The 16847-nt window shown below is 44.0% G+C and overlaps 1 protein-coding gene across 3 annotated transcripts in view; it reads right to left on the reverse strand.

Moving 5' to 3' along the window:
* The window catches only part of THADA (THADA armadillo repeat containing), a 310355-nt gene that overhangs the window by 20825 nt on the left and 272683 nt on the right, over window positions 1-16847 (reverse strand). Inside the window, exon 37 of one of the 3 annotated variants that reach the window (XM_074989610.1) lies at window positions 3385-3506. The exons of the other annotated variants lie outside the window; for them this stretch is intronic. Within the exon in view, the coding sequence (XP_074845711.1) occupies window positions 3415-3506 (92 nt within the window). The 3' untranslated portion in view covers window positions 3385-3414. The remainder of the gene's footprint in view (window positions 1-3384; window positions 3507-16847) is intronic. 3 annotated transcript variants of the gene reach the window in all.

A 16847-nucleotide genomic window follows, 5' to 3' on the forward strand; every position in this document is an offset into this window, starting at 1 on the left:
AAATATGAAAAAGTAAGCTAAACACCACCACTGAATTTAATACATGGGGATATACCTATCCCATAGAATGGAAAGGGACCTTCAGAGGTTATTGAATTCAGACCCCTGCCCTCAAGGCAGGACCTATTACCATCCCTAAAAGGCTCCTCCCCCCCCGACTAATGTATTATTTATTTGCTGCAGGTTCCTAAATGGCCCCTTCAAGTCTTGAACTCAAAACCCTGGGTTTGGCAGGCTAATGCTCAAGCCCCTGAGCTATACCCACCTGTAATGTTACGTATTTAGCATACAAGCAGGCATACCTACTGTTTTCATCTCAGAAATCCCTCTTTGTACTTGAATCCCTGCTAACACAGAAGAACACTGAACCAAAAGCTATCTAATCCTTCATAACTTCTACCACACACCACTTTGCTGTCTGGAACAAACTTCTTAAGCATAGGGAAACCTACTATAAATGTAATCCTTTGCATCCATAATGGATTAAATCTGTCATTGGTGGTGGCAATTTCAGGAAGAAAAACAGGCTCTTACTACAGGTTCACTATTCTCTCAACTATGTCTACTCAAATACATACATAAAAACATTTTTCATTACCAACAGAACTGGAAAAGGAATAGGAGAAATCACATTAATTTAATTGTCTCTTTCACCTTGCAAATAGTTTTTTTTTTAATCAAATCATCATCATCCTCATTAATTGCATACACCATTCTTTTCAACTTTCTACAAGCACAGGTAACACTACTCCACTCTTTTCTGTGATGTTAGTAGTGAGTGTTCTTCCCTATTTCCATGTGTTCCTTTCTGCATGCCCTTCACCTTCACTAAGGAAGTCCCTTTCAAAGAGTTATATATATTTCATTCTTTTCAATAAAAGTCCAAAAATAACATTCAATCCTCTTTTGCCCAACTCTTGTCTTTTCTTTTACTACTTCAGTTTCAACAGTGATGGAAACTTCAGGTAGAAGAACAGGCTGTCACTTCAGGCTCGCTATTTTCTCAAACTGTCTGCAGTTAAAATGCCACCTCAGCACAACTGTAGCACTGTAGTGTACGTACTCACTGCAGTAAAAGGAGGGTCCTCTCATTGCTATAGCTAATCCACCTGTCTGAGGGGCAGGAGCCAGGTCAGTGGGAGAATTCTTTTGCCAAGCTAAAATTGACTGCACCTAAGGTCAGACTGGCATAATTATAATTCTCAGGGGTAAGGATTTTTCACACCCTGGCCGTGTCTACACTAGCCCCAAACTTCGAAATGGCCACGCAAATGGCCATTTCGAAGTTTACTAATGAAGCGCTGAAATGCATATTCAGCGCTTCATTAGCATGCGGGAGGCCGAGGCGCTTCGAAATTGATGTGGCTCGTTCCGACGGGGCTCCTTTTCGAAAGGACCCCGCCTACTTCGAAGTCCCCTTGGGAATAAGGGGACTTTGAAGTAGGCGGGGTCCTTTCGAAAAGGAGCCCCGTCGGGACAAGCTGCGCGGCCGCGAGCCGCGTCAATTTCGAAGCACTGCGGCTGCCCGCATGCTAATGAAGCGCTGAATATGCCTTTCAGCGCTTCATTAGTAAATTTTGAAATGGCCATTTGCATGGCCATTTCGAAGTTCGGGGCTAGTGTAGACGTAGTCCCTGAGAGACAAAGCTCTGTCAATATAATTTTTCAGTGTAGACCACCCCTCCACTTGCTGTTATTCTCTATAGAGAATCTCTTTTTCACTACAATCTCAAGTGTCACTAAAAATATCCATATAGGTCTTTGACCCTTACTTTCCTTCATCCTCAACCTGTCTTATCTGAAGTACCAAAAGTGATTTTAACACTTCAATGTGTCTCTAAATATGCAAATCCCGTACCAACATTTAAGGACTGCCTCATAAATTCAGCTGTTGAGTAACTCAATTTAATGTAGCCAACAGTTCGCATTTCTCTTCAAGGTTATTTGTATCACTGGGAGAATTGCAAGCGACCATGTATTAGTGACTGTGAAATCTGTCAGGATAATAGTGAAGATGTGTTAACTTTGGGTGTATACTTTATTTACTTTGTCATTGTAGTAATGTAAATAGTGGGAAACACTTTGAAATATCTAACTCTGTATGTAGACGTATGATAAAGTATTGATTTTTATTCCCCAGAAACACAGAATCTAGGTAGGGATTTCAAATTCCTCACGTAGATTGTTTTTTGACACGGAGGCAGGGACATCACATGTTAGAACAATGAAGCCTAAATTTGGATTTTATTCTTTAGGTGCTATTGCAAATAATAACAACATTAATTATACATATTAACAACAGTCTGAATTCAAGTTCAGTGCAGAAGATTATATTCTGTCAGGAAACTACAAATGCATACTGGCATGTAAACAATGGTATTTTAAAAGGCACAGACAGCCAAAGGAAACATAGATTTGAAACAGTGGTAGACTACATGGTATTGGTGTTGTAGGCTCAGCTGAATAGCTCTTATCTACTTCACTAAAAACTACAGCTGATTATATTTCAGGCACTTGTCTCAAAATACTTCATGGCTGAGCAGTAGATGATAGCTGGGTTGAAAGTTTTGCAATTACATGAGCTACTCCTGATTTGCTGACATCACCTGTGATGGTGATGAATGCCAGGTCTATTGTGTAACATCAACATCACACAGACTCCATTATCTATTCTGTCTTTGAAGTGGATTTACTAGGTCCATCCAAGAGAGTTTAAGTGTGAAATATTTCTGTACAGATTTACGTTCCTGAAGGGAAACTTTTCACAATATTGTGAAGGGATATGTAAATCTGAGTGGAATTTTTGCTCTCCCCTTCTCTTTCCATGCTAATATATGTTTATTACAATTCTCTCTGCTTTTACCCAGTGGCAACTGGTAAGAGAATACTGGGGGCGGGGGGGAGGCACCAGACACCACCACCACCCTGTCTTCCCCCTCCACTGCAAGCCCCTCCCTTGATCCCTCCCGCCTGGCCACTGCCCCCAATCCCTCCTCCACCTCCCCTCTTTCTCAGAAGTACAGCAAGTGCTTCTAGTGAGTGTGGGGGCGGTCCTTTCTCACCTCCAGCACAGCACAGCTGGAGAGCAGTGCAAGCTGCTGTAGTTTGTGCTCCTCTTGGACTGTGCCACTGCAGGGGAGGGGCAGAAACCTCCGCCACACTCATTGGAAGCAGTGTGGTGCTAAGAGTTGAGTGCAGAGGGGGGAGGGGACAGCAGGCACGTGACCCCTTGTGCACCCCACATTTTGCCGCTGCTTACCTTCATTACAAACTCTAGCACAAACACATGCAGCTTCTCCTCCCTGACTCTCATCTCTTTCACCATTTCTTTAGCAGGATATACTAGTAAAACTGATGAAAAGTTACCTCCCCCCAAACACATACATTTCATATTCAACAGGACTTTGGCTATCCTTATGTAGTCACGTCATCATCACCACATGAAATAAATCCTTGAATACTTAAAGAGTTGATTGAAGAGATATTTGAGCCATTGGCAATTGTCTCTGAAAAGTCACAGAAGACAGGAGAGATTTCAGAAGACTGGAAAAGAGAAAATATAGTACCTGTCTATAGAAAAGGGAAATAAGAACAACTGGGGGAATTAAGAGACCCAGTCAGCTTAACTTCTGCACCAGGACAGATAACTGAGCAAAATATTAAGCAATTTGCAAACATCTAGAAGATAATAAAGTGATAAACAACCAGCAAGGATCGGTCAAGAACAAATTGTGCCAAAGCAACCTAATACCTTTGCTTGGCAGGATAATAAGAAGCCTTGTGGATAGGAGGAGAAACAGTTGATGTGGTAAACCTGGACTTTAGTAAAGCTTTTATTATATTCTCACATGACTTCTCATAAACAAACTGTGGAAATACAACCCAATCCAAGGCATCCTTCAGTCTGCGTAGACTATGGATTGCGCCCTTCGTAACTCCATTTAAGATTGTCATTTGCAGCGTTGACTGTGACTGTGGAGGCCCACACGAGAGTGACAGTCCTTGCTACATCTGCTGCATATGTAGTGGGTGTCTGGCAGGTCCTTGCTGTCCTTTCTATGGGCTCGCTTCTCCTCTGCCAGCTGTCTGATCTTCATCTCACCCTTCTGAAGGCCTTTGTGTAGTTCCTGCTTCCAGCTGCAGTGGTCGTCTGCCAGCTCTTCCCAACTATCTGGGTCAATGTCTACCTCCTCGAGGTCCCTCTTACAGACATCTTTGTAGTGCAACTGGGGGCGTCGGGGAGGTCTTCTGCCAGAGGCTAGCTCACCATACAGGATATCTTTTGGCATCCTTCCATCATTCATCCTGTGGATGTGGCCAAGCCAGGGGAGCCGCCACTGCCTGAGGAGGGTATGCATGGTTGGAATTCCAGCCTGCTCGAGGACGGCGTTGTTAGGCACTCTGTCCTTCCATGATATCCCAAGAATGCGCCTGAGGCAGCACAAGTGGAAGACATTCAGCCTCTGTTCCTGGTGGGCGTACAAGGTCCAAGACTCGCTGCCGTAGAGGAGGGTGCTGAGGATGCAGGCTCTGTAGACTTGCATTTTGGTGTGAGTGTACAGCTTGTTGTTGTTCCACACTCTCTTGCTAAGTCTGAACAGAGTTCTGGCTGCTTTTCCAATCCTCCTGTTTAGCTCAGACTCCAGCAACAGGGTGTCAGTGATGGTGGACCCGAGGTAAGTAAACTCGTGGACGACCTCTAGCATGTAATTGTCAATGCTGATTGATGGAGGTTCAGCAATGTCCTGACCAAGTACATTTGTCTTCTCTAGGCTGATGGTAAGCCCGAAGCCCTTGCATGCTTTGGAGAACTGATCCAGTAGTTTTTGAAGCTGGCCTTCTGTGCGTGTCACTACAGCAGCGTCATCTGCGAACAGCACGTCTCTAACGAGCACTTCCTGCACCTTAGACTTAGCTTTCAGCCTTGCAAGATTAAACAGTTTCCCATCAGATCTTGTGTGCAAAAAGATGCCCTCTGTTGAGGATCCAAAGGTACGCTTCAGGAGGAGTGCGAAGAAGATCCCGAACAATGTCGGAGCAAAGATGCATCCTTGTTTGACGCCACTCCTGATGCTGAAGGCATCTGATGATGTGCCGTCGTACTGGATGGTTCCTCTCGTGTCTTTGTGGAAAGACTGGATCATCTTGAGTAGCCGTGGTGGACAGCCTATCTTCTGGAGCAATTTAAACAGTCCATCCCTACTGACTGAGTTGAAAGCCTTGGTCAGGTCGATGAAGGAACCATAGAGTGGCTTCCTCTGCTCTCTGCATTTCTCCTGCAGCTGCCTCAGGGAGAAGATCACGTCAATGGTAGATCTCTCGGCGCGGAATCCGCACTGGGATTCAGGATACACCTTCTCAGTGAGCTTCTGGAGTCTGCCAAGGATGACACAAGCAAACAATTTACCAGTGATACTTAGGAGGGAGATTCCACGGTGATTGTTGCAGTCACTTCTGTCTCCTTTGTTCTTATACAAGGCTACAAAGGTAGCGTCCCGCATATCCTGTGGAACCTCACCCTCTCTCCAGCACAGGCACAGCAGCTCGTGTTGGGGTTCCAGGAGTGTGTCCAAGGCACACGATTACCTCTGATGGTACACTATCCTGGCCTAAGGCCTTTCCTACTGCAGTGCTGTCAATAGCTTTCTTCAATTCGACCACAGTTGGTTCCTGGTCCAGCTCATCCATGACTGACAGGAGCTCGATGGCGTTGAGGGCTGTATCAACCACGGTATTCTCATATGAATACAGCTTGGAGTAGTGCTCGACCCATCGCTCCATCTGTTTAGCTTTGTCAGTGATGACTTCACCAGATTTGGATTTCAGAGGTGCCGTCTTGTTCTGGATGGGTCCCATTGCCTTCTTTATGCCCTCGTACATTCCCCTGAGATTACCAGAGTCAGCACAGGTCTGGATACTGCTGCATAGCTTAAGCCAGTAGTTGTTGGCACAGAGCCTGGCTGTTTGCTGTACTATTTTTCTGGCTACTCTGAGTGCTTGCTGGGTACTCTGACTCGGTGAGTGTTTGTACTCCAGAAGTGCAGCGCGCTTCTTTTCGATGACTGAAATCATCTCATCAGAGTTAGCTTCGAACCAGTTGTTTGTGTTTCCAGCTCTTCTTCCAAACACTGACAAGGACGTATTGTAGATTGTATCCCTCAGATGCTGCCATCTGGATGTCACATCAGCACCCCCAGGGCTGCTGCGCAGATTCTCCTCAAGGGTCTCTCTGAACATTTCAGCTTTTTCTGAGTTTGCCGTCTTTCTGGCATCAATGCGGGGCCTTCCAGTTGGTTTAGAATGGTGCAGCTTCTTGGGTCTCAGCTTGAGCTTGGAGCAGACTAGTGAATGATCTGTATCCCAGTCGGCACTATGGTAGCTGCATGTCAGGGGGACGTTTTTGAGGTTGTCACATCTGGTGACGACCAAGTCTAATTGGTGCCATTGTTTCGAGCATGGGTGTCTCCATGACAATCTGTGCTGTGGCTTCATTCGGCAAAATGTGTTTGTGATGCACATATTGTGGTACATGCAAAGTTCGAGGAGAAGTTGTCCGTTGTCATTCATTTTTCCCACACCAAAGTGACCTAGGCAAGAGGGCCATGAGTCACGTTCGGCTCCAACTCTTGCATTGAAGTCACCCAAAAGGTACAACTGTTCACGACCAGGTATTTGCACTATGGCAGCACTGAGCTTGTCACAGAACTTGTCCTTTGCTTCTGGTGTGGTGTTCAGGGTTGGAGTGTAAGTGCTGATCAAGTGGACGGGACCGGCACAGGTTTGAAGTTTGACCTGAAGGAGTCTTTCTGATCCGCCCGTGACTAGTTCCACCATTTGCAGAAGGGTGTTTCTGATGACAAAGCCGACACCGTGCTCCCTGTGTTCCTCTTGGGCTTTGCCCTGCCAGAAAAAGGTGTAGTCCTTTTCCTTTGGGGATTCCGAAGCTGCAAGTCACGTCTCCTGCAAAGTGGCGATGTCAACTTGGAGCCTCTTCAGTTCCTCGTTGATGACAGCAGTCTTTCAGGTGTCGCTGATGTCCTGAAGATCTTCAGTCAAACTGGTCAACATGGTCCGTATGTTCCAACAAGCAAGCTTGAAACTTTGAGGATTTCCTTTTCATAATAATTTTCTTGTTGGTTTGTCTGGTGCTCATTTCAGTCACTTGTCAGGTTTGGGAACCTTAAGCCTCATGCACCCAGTGAGGCAAGTGAACTGTGGCAAGACACTACCCTTCTGGCTGGGGACTGCCCAGCTTAAGGCAGGTGGTGATTGTCCAATGATATGCGATGATCTCTCCCACCATTGGAAGCAACCCCTGGCACTTGTTCTCTATGCCAATCGAGCAAGAGCTTATAACCGGTATCAGTTGCCTCCTATGTTGGTTCAACGCTGTTAAGTGATGCTGGAGTACCTCTCCAGGCGTGAGCCCGGGCAATTTTTATGGAGACCCTGGGCTGTCCAGACACCAGGCCCCGCCCCCAGGTTTACTGATATAGTCCAAAGGAAAGGATAACCTCTACGTTTGGTACCAGCTCAGCTGCAGGAGTTGCCAGGACAGTGCCAGAAGTTGACATAGAACCGCAATAGGACTCCCCTCCGGATCTTCTGTCAGGGTTTACTCCCTTAGTAAGAGTAAATCAATCTTTACTCCTTACTCCTTCCCAGAATAAACCACAAGGCAGTGGGGCATCTTCCTCTGCTTTCACAGCAGTTGTCGATTTTCAGCACCACACCTCTGGTCTGCCTTTGAGATTGTGCATTAGAAGGGAGAAGGAACAAGTCCCTCCATAAGGTTGGTATGTGAGACAGACCAGACCCCCCCCCACTGTGTTTCGCCTGCGAGCTGACGCAGTTGCCCAGGGGATGGCATCGCTGTAATGCACAACAGCTGCTAGGAGCCAACAGTGAGAGCTGCGTGGTGGGTGAGGACCAGTGCTTCCGTCCGCCTGAAAAGGCGCAGCTGCTGGAGAGTCAGAGGTACTACCTCTACCACAGACACCCCCTATATCCCCACAGATCTACTAAAATGTGGATGCAAGAATGGTTGAGAAATCTCTCCCAGTGGTGCTCAGTCCAGCTGGACAGGCATATTGAATGGAATCCTGCAGGATTAATTCTGGAGCCAATTCTGTTCAATATCTTCATCAATGATTTTTAGATAATGGCATGGAGAGTAACCTTATAAAGTTTACCATCAATACCAATCTGGGGGGGTTGCAAGTACTTTGGAGGATAGGAATTAAATTCAAAATGATCTGTACAAACTGGAGAAGTGGTCTGAAGAAAGTAAGATGAAATTCATTAAGGGCAAATGCAAAGTACTCTACTTAGGAATGACTAATCAATTTAACATAGACAAAATGGAAAATGACGGCCTAGGAATGTGTGCTGCCGAAAGGGATCATAGAATCATGAAATCATAATAGATCAGGGTTGGAAAAGATCTCAGGAGGTCATCTAGTTCAACCCCCAGCTTAGAGCAGGACCAACCCCAACTAAATCATCCTAGTCAGGGCTTTGGCAAGCCTGACATTAAAACCTCTAAGGATGGAGATTCCACCACATCCCTAGGTAACTCATTCCAGTTCTTCACTACCCTCCTACGGAAACAGACCTCCTGCACTGCAACTTGAGACCACTACTTCCTGTTCTGTCCTCTGCCACCACTAAGAATAGCCTAACTCCATACTCTTTGGAACCTTCCTTCAGGTAGTTGAAGGCTGCTATCAAATTCCCCCTCATTGTTCTCTTCTGCAGTCTAAATGAGCCCAGTTCCCTCAGCCTCTTCTCATAGGTCATGTGCCCCAGCCCCTTAATCATTTTCATTGCCCTCTGCTGGACTCCCCCCAATTTGTTCACATCCTTTCTATGGTGGAGGGCCCAAACTGGACGTAATACTCCAGATGTGGCCTCACCCATGCCAAATAGGAGGGAACAATCATTTCCCTTAATCCACTCTCAATGCTCCTGCTAATACAACAAGAAGTCGTGTGGCACCTTATAAACTAACAGATATTTTGGAGCGTAAGCTTTCGTGGGCAAAGACCCACTTCATCAGATGCATGAGTGGGGGGACCTCCCCCTACTCATATATCTGATGAAGTGGGTCTTTGCCCACAAAAGCTTACGCTCCAAAATATCTGTTAGTCTATAAGATGCCACACGACTTGTTGTTGTTCTCGAAGCTCCTACTAATGCAGCCCAATATGCTGTTAGTCTTCTTGGCTATAAGTATCAGAGGGAAGGCCGAGTTAGTCTGTATCTTCAAAAACAACAAGAAGTCCTGTGGCGCCTTATAGACTATAGTCTATAAGGTGCCACAGGATCCCTTCCTGTTCTTGGCTGTAAGGGCACACTGCTGAGTCATATCCAGCTTCATATCTACTGTAATCCCTAAGTCATTTTCTGCAGAACTGTCGCTGAGCCAGTTGGTCCCCAGCCTGTAGCAGGGAATGGGATGCTTTTGTCCTAAGTGCAGAGATTGAACCTCAGATTTCTTTTGGCACAATGCTTTAGTTTGTCTAGGGTGATAGGATGTAGGGGAATATGAATCACAAGCTGAATACAAGTCAACAGTGTATTGTTGCAAAAAAAAAAAAAAAGGGGGGGGGGCAAAAATCATTCTGGGATGTATTAACAGGAACGTTGTAAGCAAACCAAAGAAGTAATTTTTCCACTCGATTCCAGGCTAATAAGATCACAACTGGAGTATCATGTTCAGTTCTGGATGCCATAATTTGGGAAAAGATGTGGGGAAACTGGAGAAAGTCCACAGAAGAGCAACAAAAACGATTAAAGGTCTACAGAACATGACCAACGAGGGAACACTGGAAAATACTGGATTTGTTTATAGACTAGAAAATAGAAGACACAAAGGGGTCATTAATAGAGCTTTCAGCTACATAATAAGAAGAGGAGAAAAATTATTCTTAACCTATGAGGACTGGATAGGACAGTGGTTTTCAACCAGTGTTCTGCAGCACACTGGTGTGCATGAAATCTGTCCAAGTGTGCTGTGAAATTTCAACCATTTCCCCCTTGCTGTGGCTCTTTGCAGAGCCACTGGGGGTAGGTGGACTGATGACCCTGCACCAGCTGAGGCCCAAGCAGCAAGGCTGCCCGAGTCCCAGCTGGTGAAGTGTCCATCATCCACCCCCTCCTGCCCTGGTGGTGGCTCTTTGCAGAGCCACTGTGAAGGGAAATGCTGACCCTGCAGGACCCTGTTCATGCCAGGAGGCAGCTGAAATGCTGTTTCCTGGCCCATACGAGCTGCCAGGGAGCCTGCCCCAACTTCTGCTGTGGCAGCAGCGAGGGAGGGTGGGAGCCTGTTGGAGCTGGGATGTGGTTTAAATACCACTTCCTGGCTCCACCAGGGTAGTGGCGAGGGAAGCCTGCTTTTGGTGGTTGCTTGTTTACTCAATATCCCTAGCATGGTACTGAGCAATGTGTCTGCTTGCCCTGCATGGGTGGGCAGCAGGGTGATTTGGGCTGGCACCAGATGAGGGGAGGGCAGAGCAGGGCCTTAAGGCCAGCCCCTGTAGTGTCCCCATTTTAATTTTGGAAATTATGGTCACCCTCCTTATATTTATTGAGCATTCAAAGGATCACCAGTGATAAATCCTGGGATAACAGCATCCCTAGCATGGTGATTTCTATATTCCTCTATGGCCACTGCTTGGGAAGTGAGTAAGCCTTCAGTGGGACTCAGCATGGCTCAGTGTGCTTCAGTCCTCCAGGCCAACTCCACACTAAAGCAACCAGCCTAACTTCCTTCTTACCATCGCTGAAGATGGGTCTTCTGATGAGGGCACAATAGGATGAACAGAGATGGACTTATGGCTTCAGAATAGCCTGATAAAATCTGAATTCGATGGAAAATCAGCCAAGTCTAACATAGTCAATAAAAAGAACTAATTTGAAATAATTATTTTGCTCTAGGTAAAAAGTAAAACAATGCAGCCAAACACTAATCAGTACTGAGAAACTGCAAGTGCTGAAGTACTGCAATTGGTTTGACAGGTTTAAGATACAGCAAGAATGCAGAGCTGCATACACAACATTCACGCACTGAAATGAATCCTGTGTGTTTCCTCATGTAAGCTAGACGGCATCTTAGGGGTTTGTCCTCTAAGGCCAGGTCTACACATAAGAACATAAGAATGGCCATACTGGGTCAGACCAAAGGTCCATCCAGCCCGGTATCCCGTCTGCTGACAGTGGCCAATGCCAGGTGCCCCAGAGAAGGGGAACAGAAGACAATGATCAAGTGATTTATCTCCTGCCTTCCATCTCCTGCCCTTCTACTGAAGGCTAGGGCACCATACTTTACCCCTGGCTAATAGCCATTTATGGACCTAACCTGCAAAAATTTATCGAGCTCTTTTTTAAACCCTAATAGAGTCCTGGCCTTCACAGCCTCCTCCGGCAAGGAGTTCCACAGGTTGACTGTGCGCTGTGTGAAGAAAAATTTTCTTTTATTAGTTTTGAACCTACTACCCATCAATTTCATTTGGTGTCCCCTAGTTCTTGTATTATGGGAAAAGGTAAATAATTTTTCTATATTCACTTTCTCCACACCATTCATGATTTTTATATACCTCTATCATATCGCCCCTCAATCGCCTCTTTTCCAGACTGAAAAGTCCCAGTCTCTCTAGCCTCTCCCCATATGGGACCTGTTCCAAACCCCAAATCATCTTAGTCGCCCTTTTCTGAACCTTTTCTAATGCCAATATATCTTTTTTGAGGTGAGGAGACCACATCTGCACACAGTACTCAAGATGTGGGCGTACCATAGTTTTATATAGGGGAAGTATGATATCTTTTGTCTTATTATCTATCCCTTTTTTAATAATTCCTAACATCCTATTTGCTTTATTAACTGCCGCTGCACACTGCGTGGATGTCTTCAGAGAACTATCCACTATAACTCCAAGATCCCTTTCCTGATCTGTCGTAGCTAAATTTGACCCCATCATGTTGTACGTGTAATTTGGGTTATTTTTTCCAATGTGCATTACCTTACACTTACCCGCATTAAATTTCATTTGCCATTTTGCTGCCCAATCACTCAGTTTGCTGAGATCTTTTTGTAGTTCTTCACAATCCCTTTTGGTTTTGACTGTCCTGAACAACTTGGTGTCATCTGCAAACTTTGCCACCTCACTGCTTACCTCGTTTTCTAGACCATTGATGAACAAGTTGAACAGGATTGGTCCCAGGACTGACCCCTGGGGAACACCACTAGTTACCCCCTCCATTGTGAAAATTTACCATTTATTCCAACCCTTTGTTTTCTGTCTTTTAACCAATTCCCGATCCATGAAAGGATCTTTCCTCCTATCCCATGACCGCCTAATTTACATAAAAGCCTTTGGTGTGGGACTGTGTCAAAGGCTTTCTGGAAATCTAGGTATATTATGTCCACTGGGTGCCCCTTGTCCGCATGTTTATTAACCCCTTCACAGAATTCTAATAGATTAGTTAGACATGACTTCCCTCTGCAGAAACCATGCTGACTTTTGCCCAACAATTCGTGCTCTTCTACGTGCCTTGCAATTTTATTCTTTACTATTGTTTCTACTAATTTGCCTGGTACTGATGTTAGACTTATCGGTCTATAATTGCCAGGGTCTCCTCTGGAGCCTTTTTTAAATATTGGCGTTATATTGGTCGTCTTCCAGTCATTGGGTACCGAAGCGGATTTAAAGGATAGGTTACAAACCACTGTTAATAACTCCGCAATTTCACATTTGAGTTCTTTCAGAACCCTTGGGTGAACACCGTCTGGTCCTGGAGACTTGTTACTATTCAGCTTATCAATTAACTCCAAAACCTCCTCTAATGTCACTTCAATCTGGGAGAGTTCCTCAGATTTGTCACCTAAAAAGGCTGGCTCAGATTTAGGAACCTCTGTAACATCCTCAGCCGTGAAGACTGAAGCAAAGAAATCATTTAATCGCTCCACAATGGCACTGTCTTCCTTGATCGCTCCTTTTATATCTTTATCGTCCAAGGGCCCCACTGCTTTTTTAGCGGGCTTCCTGCTTCTAATGTATTTAAAAAACATTTTACTATCATTTTTTGAATTTTTGGCTAGCTGTTCCTCAAAATCTTTTTTGGCTTTTCTTACTACATTATGACACTTAATTTGGGAGTGTTTATGTCCCTTTCTATTTTCCTCCCTAGGATTTGACTTCTACTTTTTAAAGGCTGCCCTTTTCTCTCTCACTGCTTTTTTAACATGGCTGTTAAGCCATGGTGGTTCATTGTTAGGTCTCTTACTGTGTTTTTTTATTTGGGGTATACATTTAAGTTGGGCCTCTAGTATGGTGTCTTTAAACAGTTTCCATGCAGCTTCCAGGGATTTTAATTTAGTTACTCTACCTTTTAGTTTCTGTTTAACTAGCTTCCTCATTTTAGTGTAATTCCCCTTTTTGAAATTAAATGCCAGAGTGTTTGACCGCTGCGGTGTTCTTCCCAACACAGGAATATTAAAAGTTATTATATTGTGGTCACTATTTCCAAGCGGTCCAGTAACAGTTACCTCTTGGACCAGATCCTGCGTTCCAGTCAGGACTAGATCGAGAATTGACTCTCCCCTTGTGGGTTCCTGTACTAGCTGCTCCAAGAAGCAGTCATTTAAGGCATCAAGAAATTTAATCTCTGAATCCCGTCCTGAGGTGACATGTACCCAATCAATATGGGGATAATTGAAATTTCCTATTACTACTGTGTTTTTTATTGTGATAGCCTCTTTAATCTCCCTTAACATTTCAGCATCACTATCACTGTCCTGGTTAGGTGGTCGGTAATATATTCCTAATGCCATATTCATATTAGAGGAATGAATTGTTATCCATAATGATTCTATGGAACATTTTGATTCCTTTAGGATTTTTGTTTCATTTGATTCTATATTATCCTTCACATATAGTACCACTCCGCCACCCGCACAACCTACACTACACTACGACCTACACTACAACAGAAAGTCAACTTAAGATATGCAATGCCAGCTACCAGAATTCTGTAGCTGCAATCAAAATACCTGAATCTGAATTTCCAGCATGACCACACTATCGGACATCAATGGAAGAAACTGCTCTGCCAACTTCCCTGACTCCTTGCAGTACCAGAGTTGCCAAGAGTGCTCTCCATGTTCAATGTAGTATGCCCCTCCAGATGCGTTCAGGGCCACCAAAGGGGGTCAGGCAAAGGGGGCAGTTGCCCTGGGGCCTGGTGTTTCCAGGCCCTTTTGAAGTTCTGGGGCAGCACTGCTCCAGCTGCACACAGCTGTGAGAGAGTGGTGCAGAGAGCCCAGCACTACAGTCTGGATGATGCTGAGGACTGAATGCCCTAGGCCCCACCACTTCTGCATTTGGTCACACCCCTTCTGGGGCATGGAGCCCAGCTCCACTCCCACATTGCCCCACGGTTGAGAAATGATAAACAACTTTTACATAAAGCCAAAAAGCAAACTTGGAGCACTTTACAGGCTAACAAAACGATTTATTAGATGATGAGTTTTCAAGTGACAGACCCACTTCTTCAGTAACAGATCTGAAGAAGTGGGTCCGTCCCACGAAAGCTCATCATCTAATAAATTATTTTGTTAGCCTTTAAAGTGCTACAGGACTGCTTTTTTGGTTTGTGAAGATACAGACTAACACCACTACCTGTCCATGAACATTTACATAGTACATCACATTTTCCCATCACTGCACAAATATTAGTCACACTGAGTAATCTTCACCTCCTGGGGAGTCTATTTTTCTATGTTCTCATTGTATGAGAGAGAGAGAAAACACTCCTGTGTGTGTGCATGGGCATGTGTGTGTGTAAGTAAACTAGAAAAAGAACACATTGTCTCTCTCTTTACATAATCTCCTCTACCCTGTATTTTAGCAGTGACAGTGAAACTGACATTGTGGGATACATACAGGACACCTCTGGACGCTAATGCATTTGAGATGTGGTGCTTCCACAATGGTCTTTAATTGAATTTTTGAATTCAAACTTGACGCTACACCCAGCAGGTACTGGCAATATTGTGATATCAATATCAGTACTCCCTAAATTGAGCTAATGGTATTTAAAGTGAAGACAGTCGTGGTAATATTGAGCTAACTGCCTGAAATTTGAATTTATCTTGTAGTGTAGATGTAGCCAGAGACACAGAAAGGAACAGCTCTGAAATCAGGAGAGGTGGCTTTGTATTGAACTCTGTTCAAATAAGGGCTTCCAGAAAATTCATATTATTTGTTGATAATTTCACCACGGTAAAAAACTGCAATTTTACATTCAGATTAGGATTAAAAGGTTTGAATTTCAGCCTATTATTAGGCTCCCACTGTGCCATGGCCCAGATCTGGTGGCTTATTATTATTATTGACATGGGGCAAAATTTTCAAAAACACCTATGTGATGTAAGAGATCTTGTCCTGTTTTCAGAAGTGATTTTGGCATTTAGGAACCTAAAATCCCATTGATTTTCAATAAGATGTAGGTTCTTATAGGCTTCTATTACTTTTGAAAACAGTATTTAGGCACCTAAAATGTTAGGCCCTTCTTTAAAAAAAAAGTCCCCTTTATAGCTCTCATTCCCAGTCTACTCCAATTTAACTAAATCAATATTAAACCAATCTAATTAATCTGGTTCTACCTCTTAGGCTGTGTCTACACTTGCATCCCTCTTTCAAAAGAGGCATTCAAATCAGGGAAAACAGAAATAGAAACAAGGTGCAGATTTACATATCTGGCATCTCATTTGCATATTCTTCTTTCAAAAGAAGAAAAGCAGTACAGATGCAGCTCTTTCGAAAGTAAACCCCATCTTTGAAAGAACCCTCCTTCCCCCTCCACACCTTTTTTTTTTTTTTTTTTTTTTAAAAAGAAAGAAGGAGGTTACTTTCAAAAGAGCCATGTCTACACTGCTTTTCCTTTTTTGGAAAGAAGCTCTTTGGAAAGAAGAATATGCAAATGAGGTGCCAGATATGTAATTCTGCACCTGATTTGCATTTTCAATTTCCCTCTTTGCATGCCTCTTTTGAAATAGGAATACAAAGGTAGGCACAGCCTTAATGTATATTCTTGAATGTGTCAAATTTACCAATATTAGGGATAACTGATTAAGGGCATCTACATTAGATGTTTGCAAGCATTTAACCAGAATAATTACAAAATGATTTATTTAAACAGGTGAAATTTTTCTAATCTTGACAAACCCACAGCCTCACTCAAAACATCTTCTCGTAGGTAAACAACAAAGCCAAACTGAAAATGATATAGTAATAAATGCAGCTTTCATTCTAACCTTGAATTACCTGAACATCTCAGGATATTCAGGAGAATGATCATCAGCATAGGAAGGAAGGTCCCTTTCCCTTGATTCTAGTAATCTTTCCTTCTAAGGAGTAAGCTTTGGGCTGTGACTAGGTCTAGACAGTACACAGACCTGGGTCACTAATTTAATTAGATTTCAAATAAACTATTATACATTTATACTGAAAACAATACATCTTGTGCCCTCTCCAACACTAAAAGCAATAAAACAATCCCACAAAAGTTTACACTTCAATGCATGAGGAAGCAATAACAAAGTCAGTACACCTCCAATAACTTTAGTGTCAGACTGGGTTTGTAATGTGGAGACCATTAGCAAGACCTTACCTATCTGACACATTTCCATTTTAGGCAAACAAAACTTTATTTTGCTTCTAATTCAGGGGTGAGTGACAATTCTTGATGGCGGGGGGAGGGAGGGTACTCCAAAAATTTGGAAATTGGGAAAGAGCCACACTCTTCCATGATATTAATGGAGGAGGTGCAGGAGCTGGGATGGGGGT

The sequence above is a fragment of the Carettochelys insculpta genome, chromosome 3 (assembly GCF_033958435.1).
Source record: "Carettochelys insculpta isolate YL-2023 chromosome 3, ASM3395843v1, whole genome shotgun sequence".
NCBI classification, from domain to species: domain Eukaryota; kingdom Metazoa; phylum Chordata; order Testudines; family Carettochelyidae; genus Carettochelys; species Carettochelys insculpta.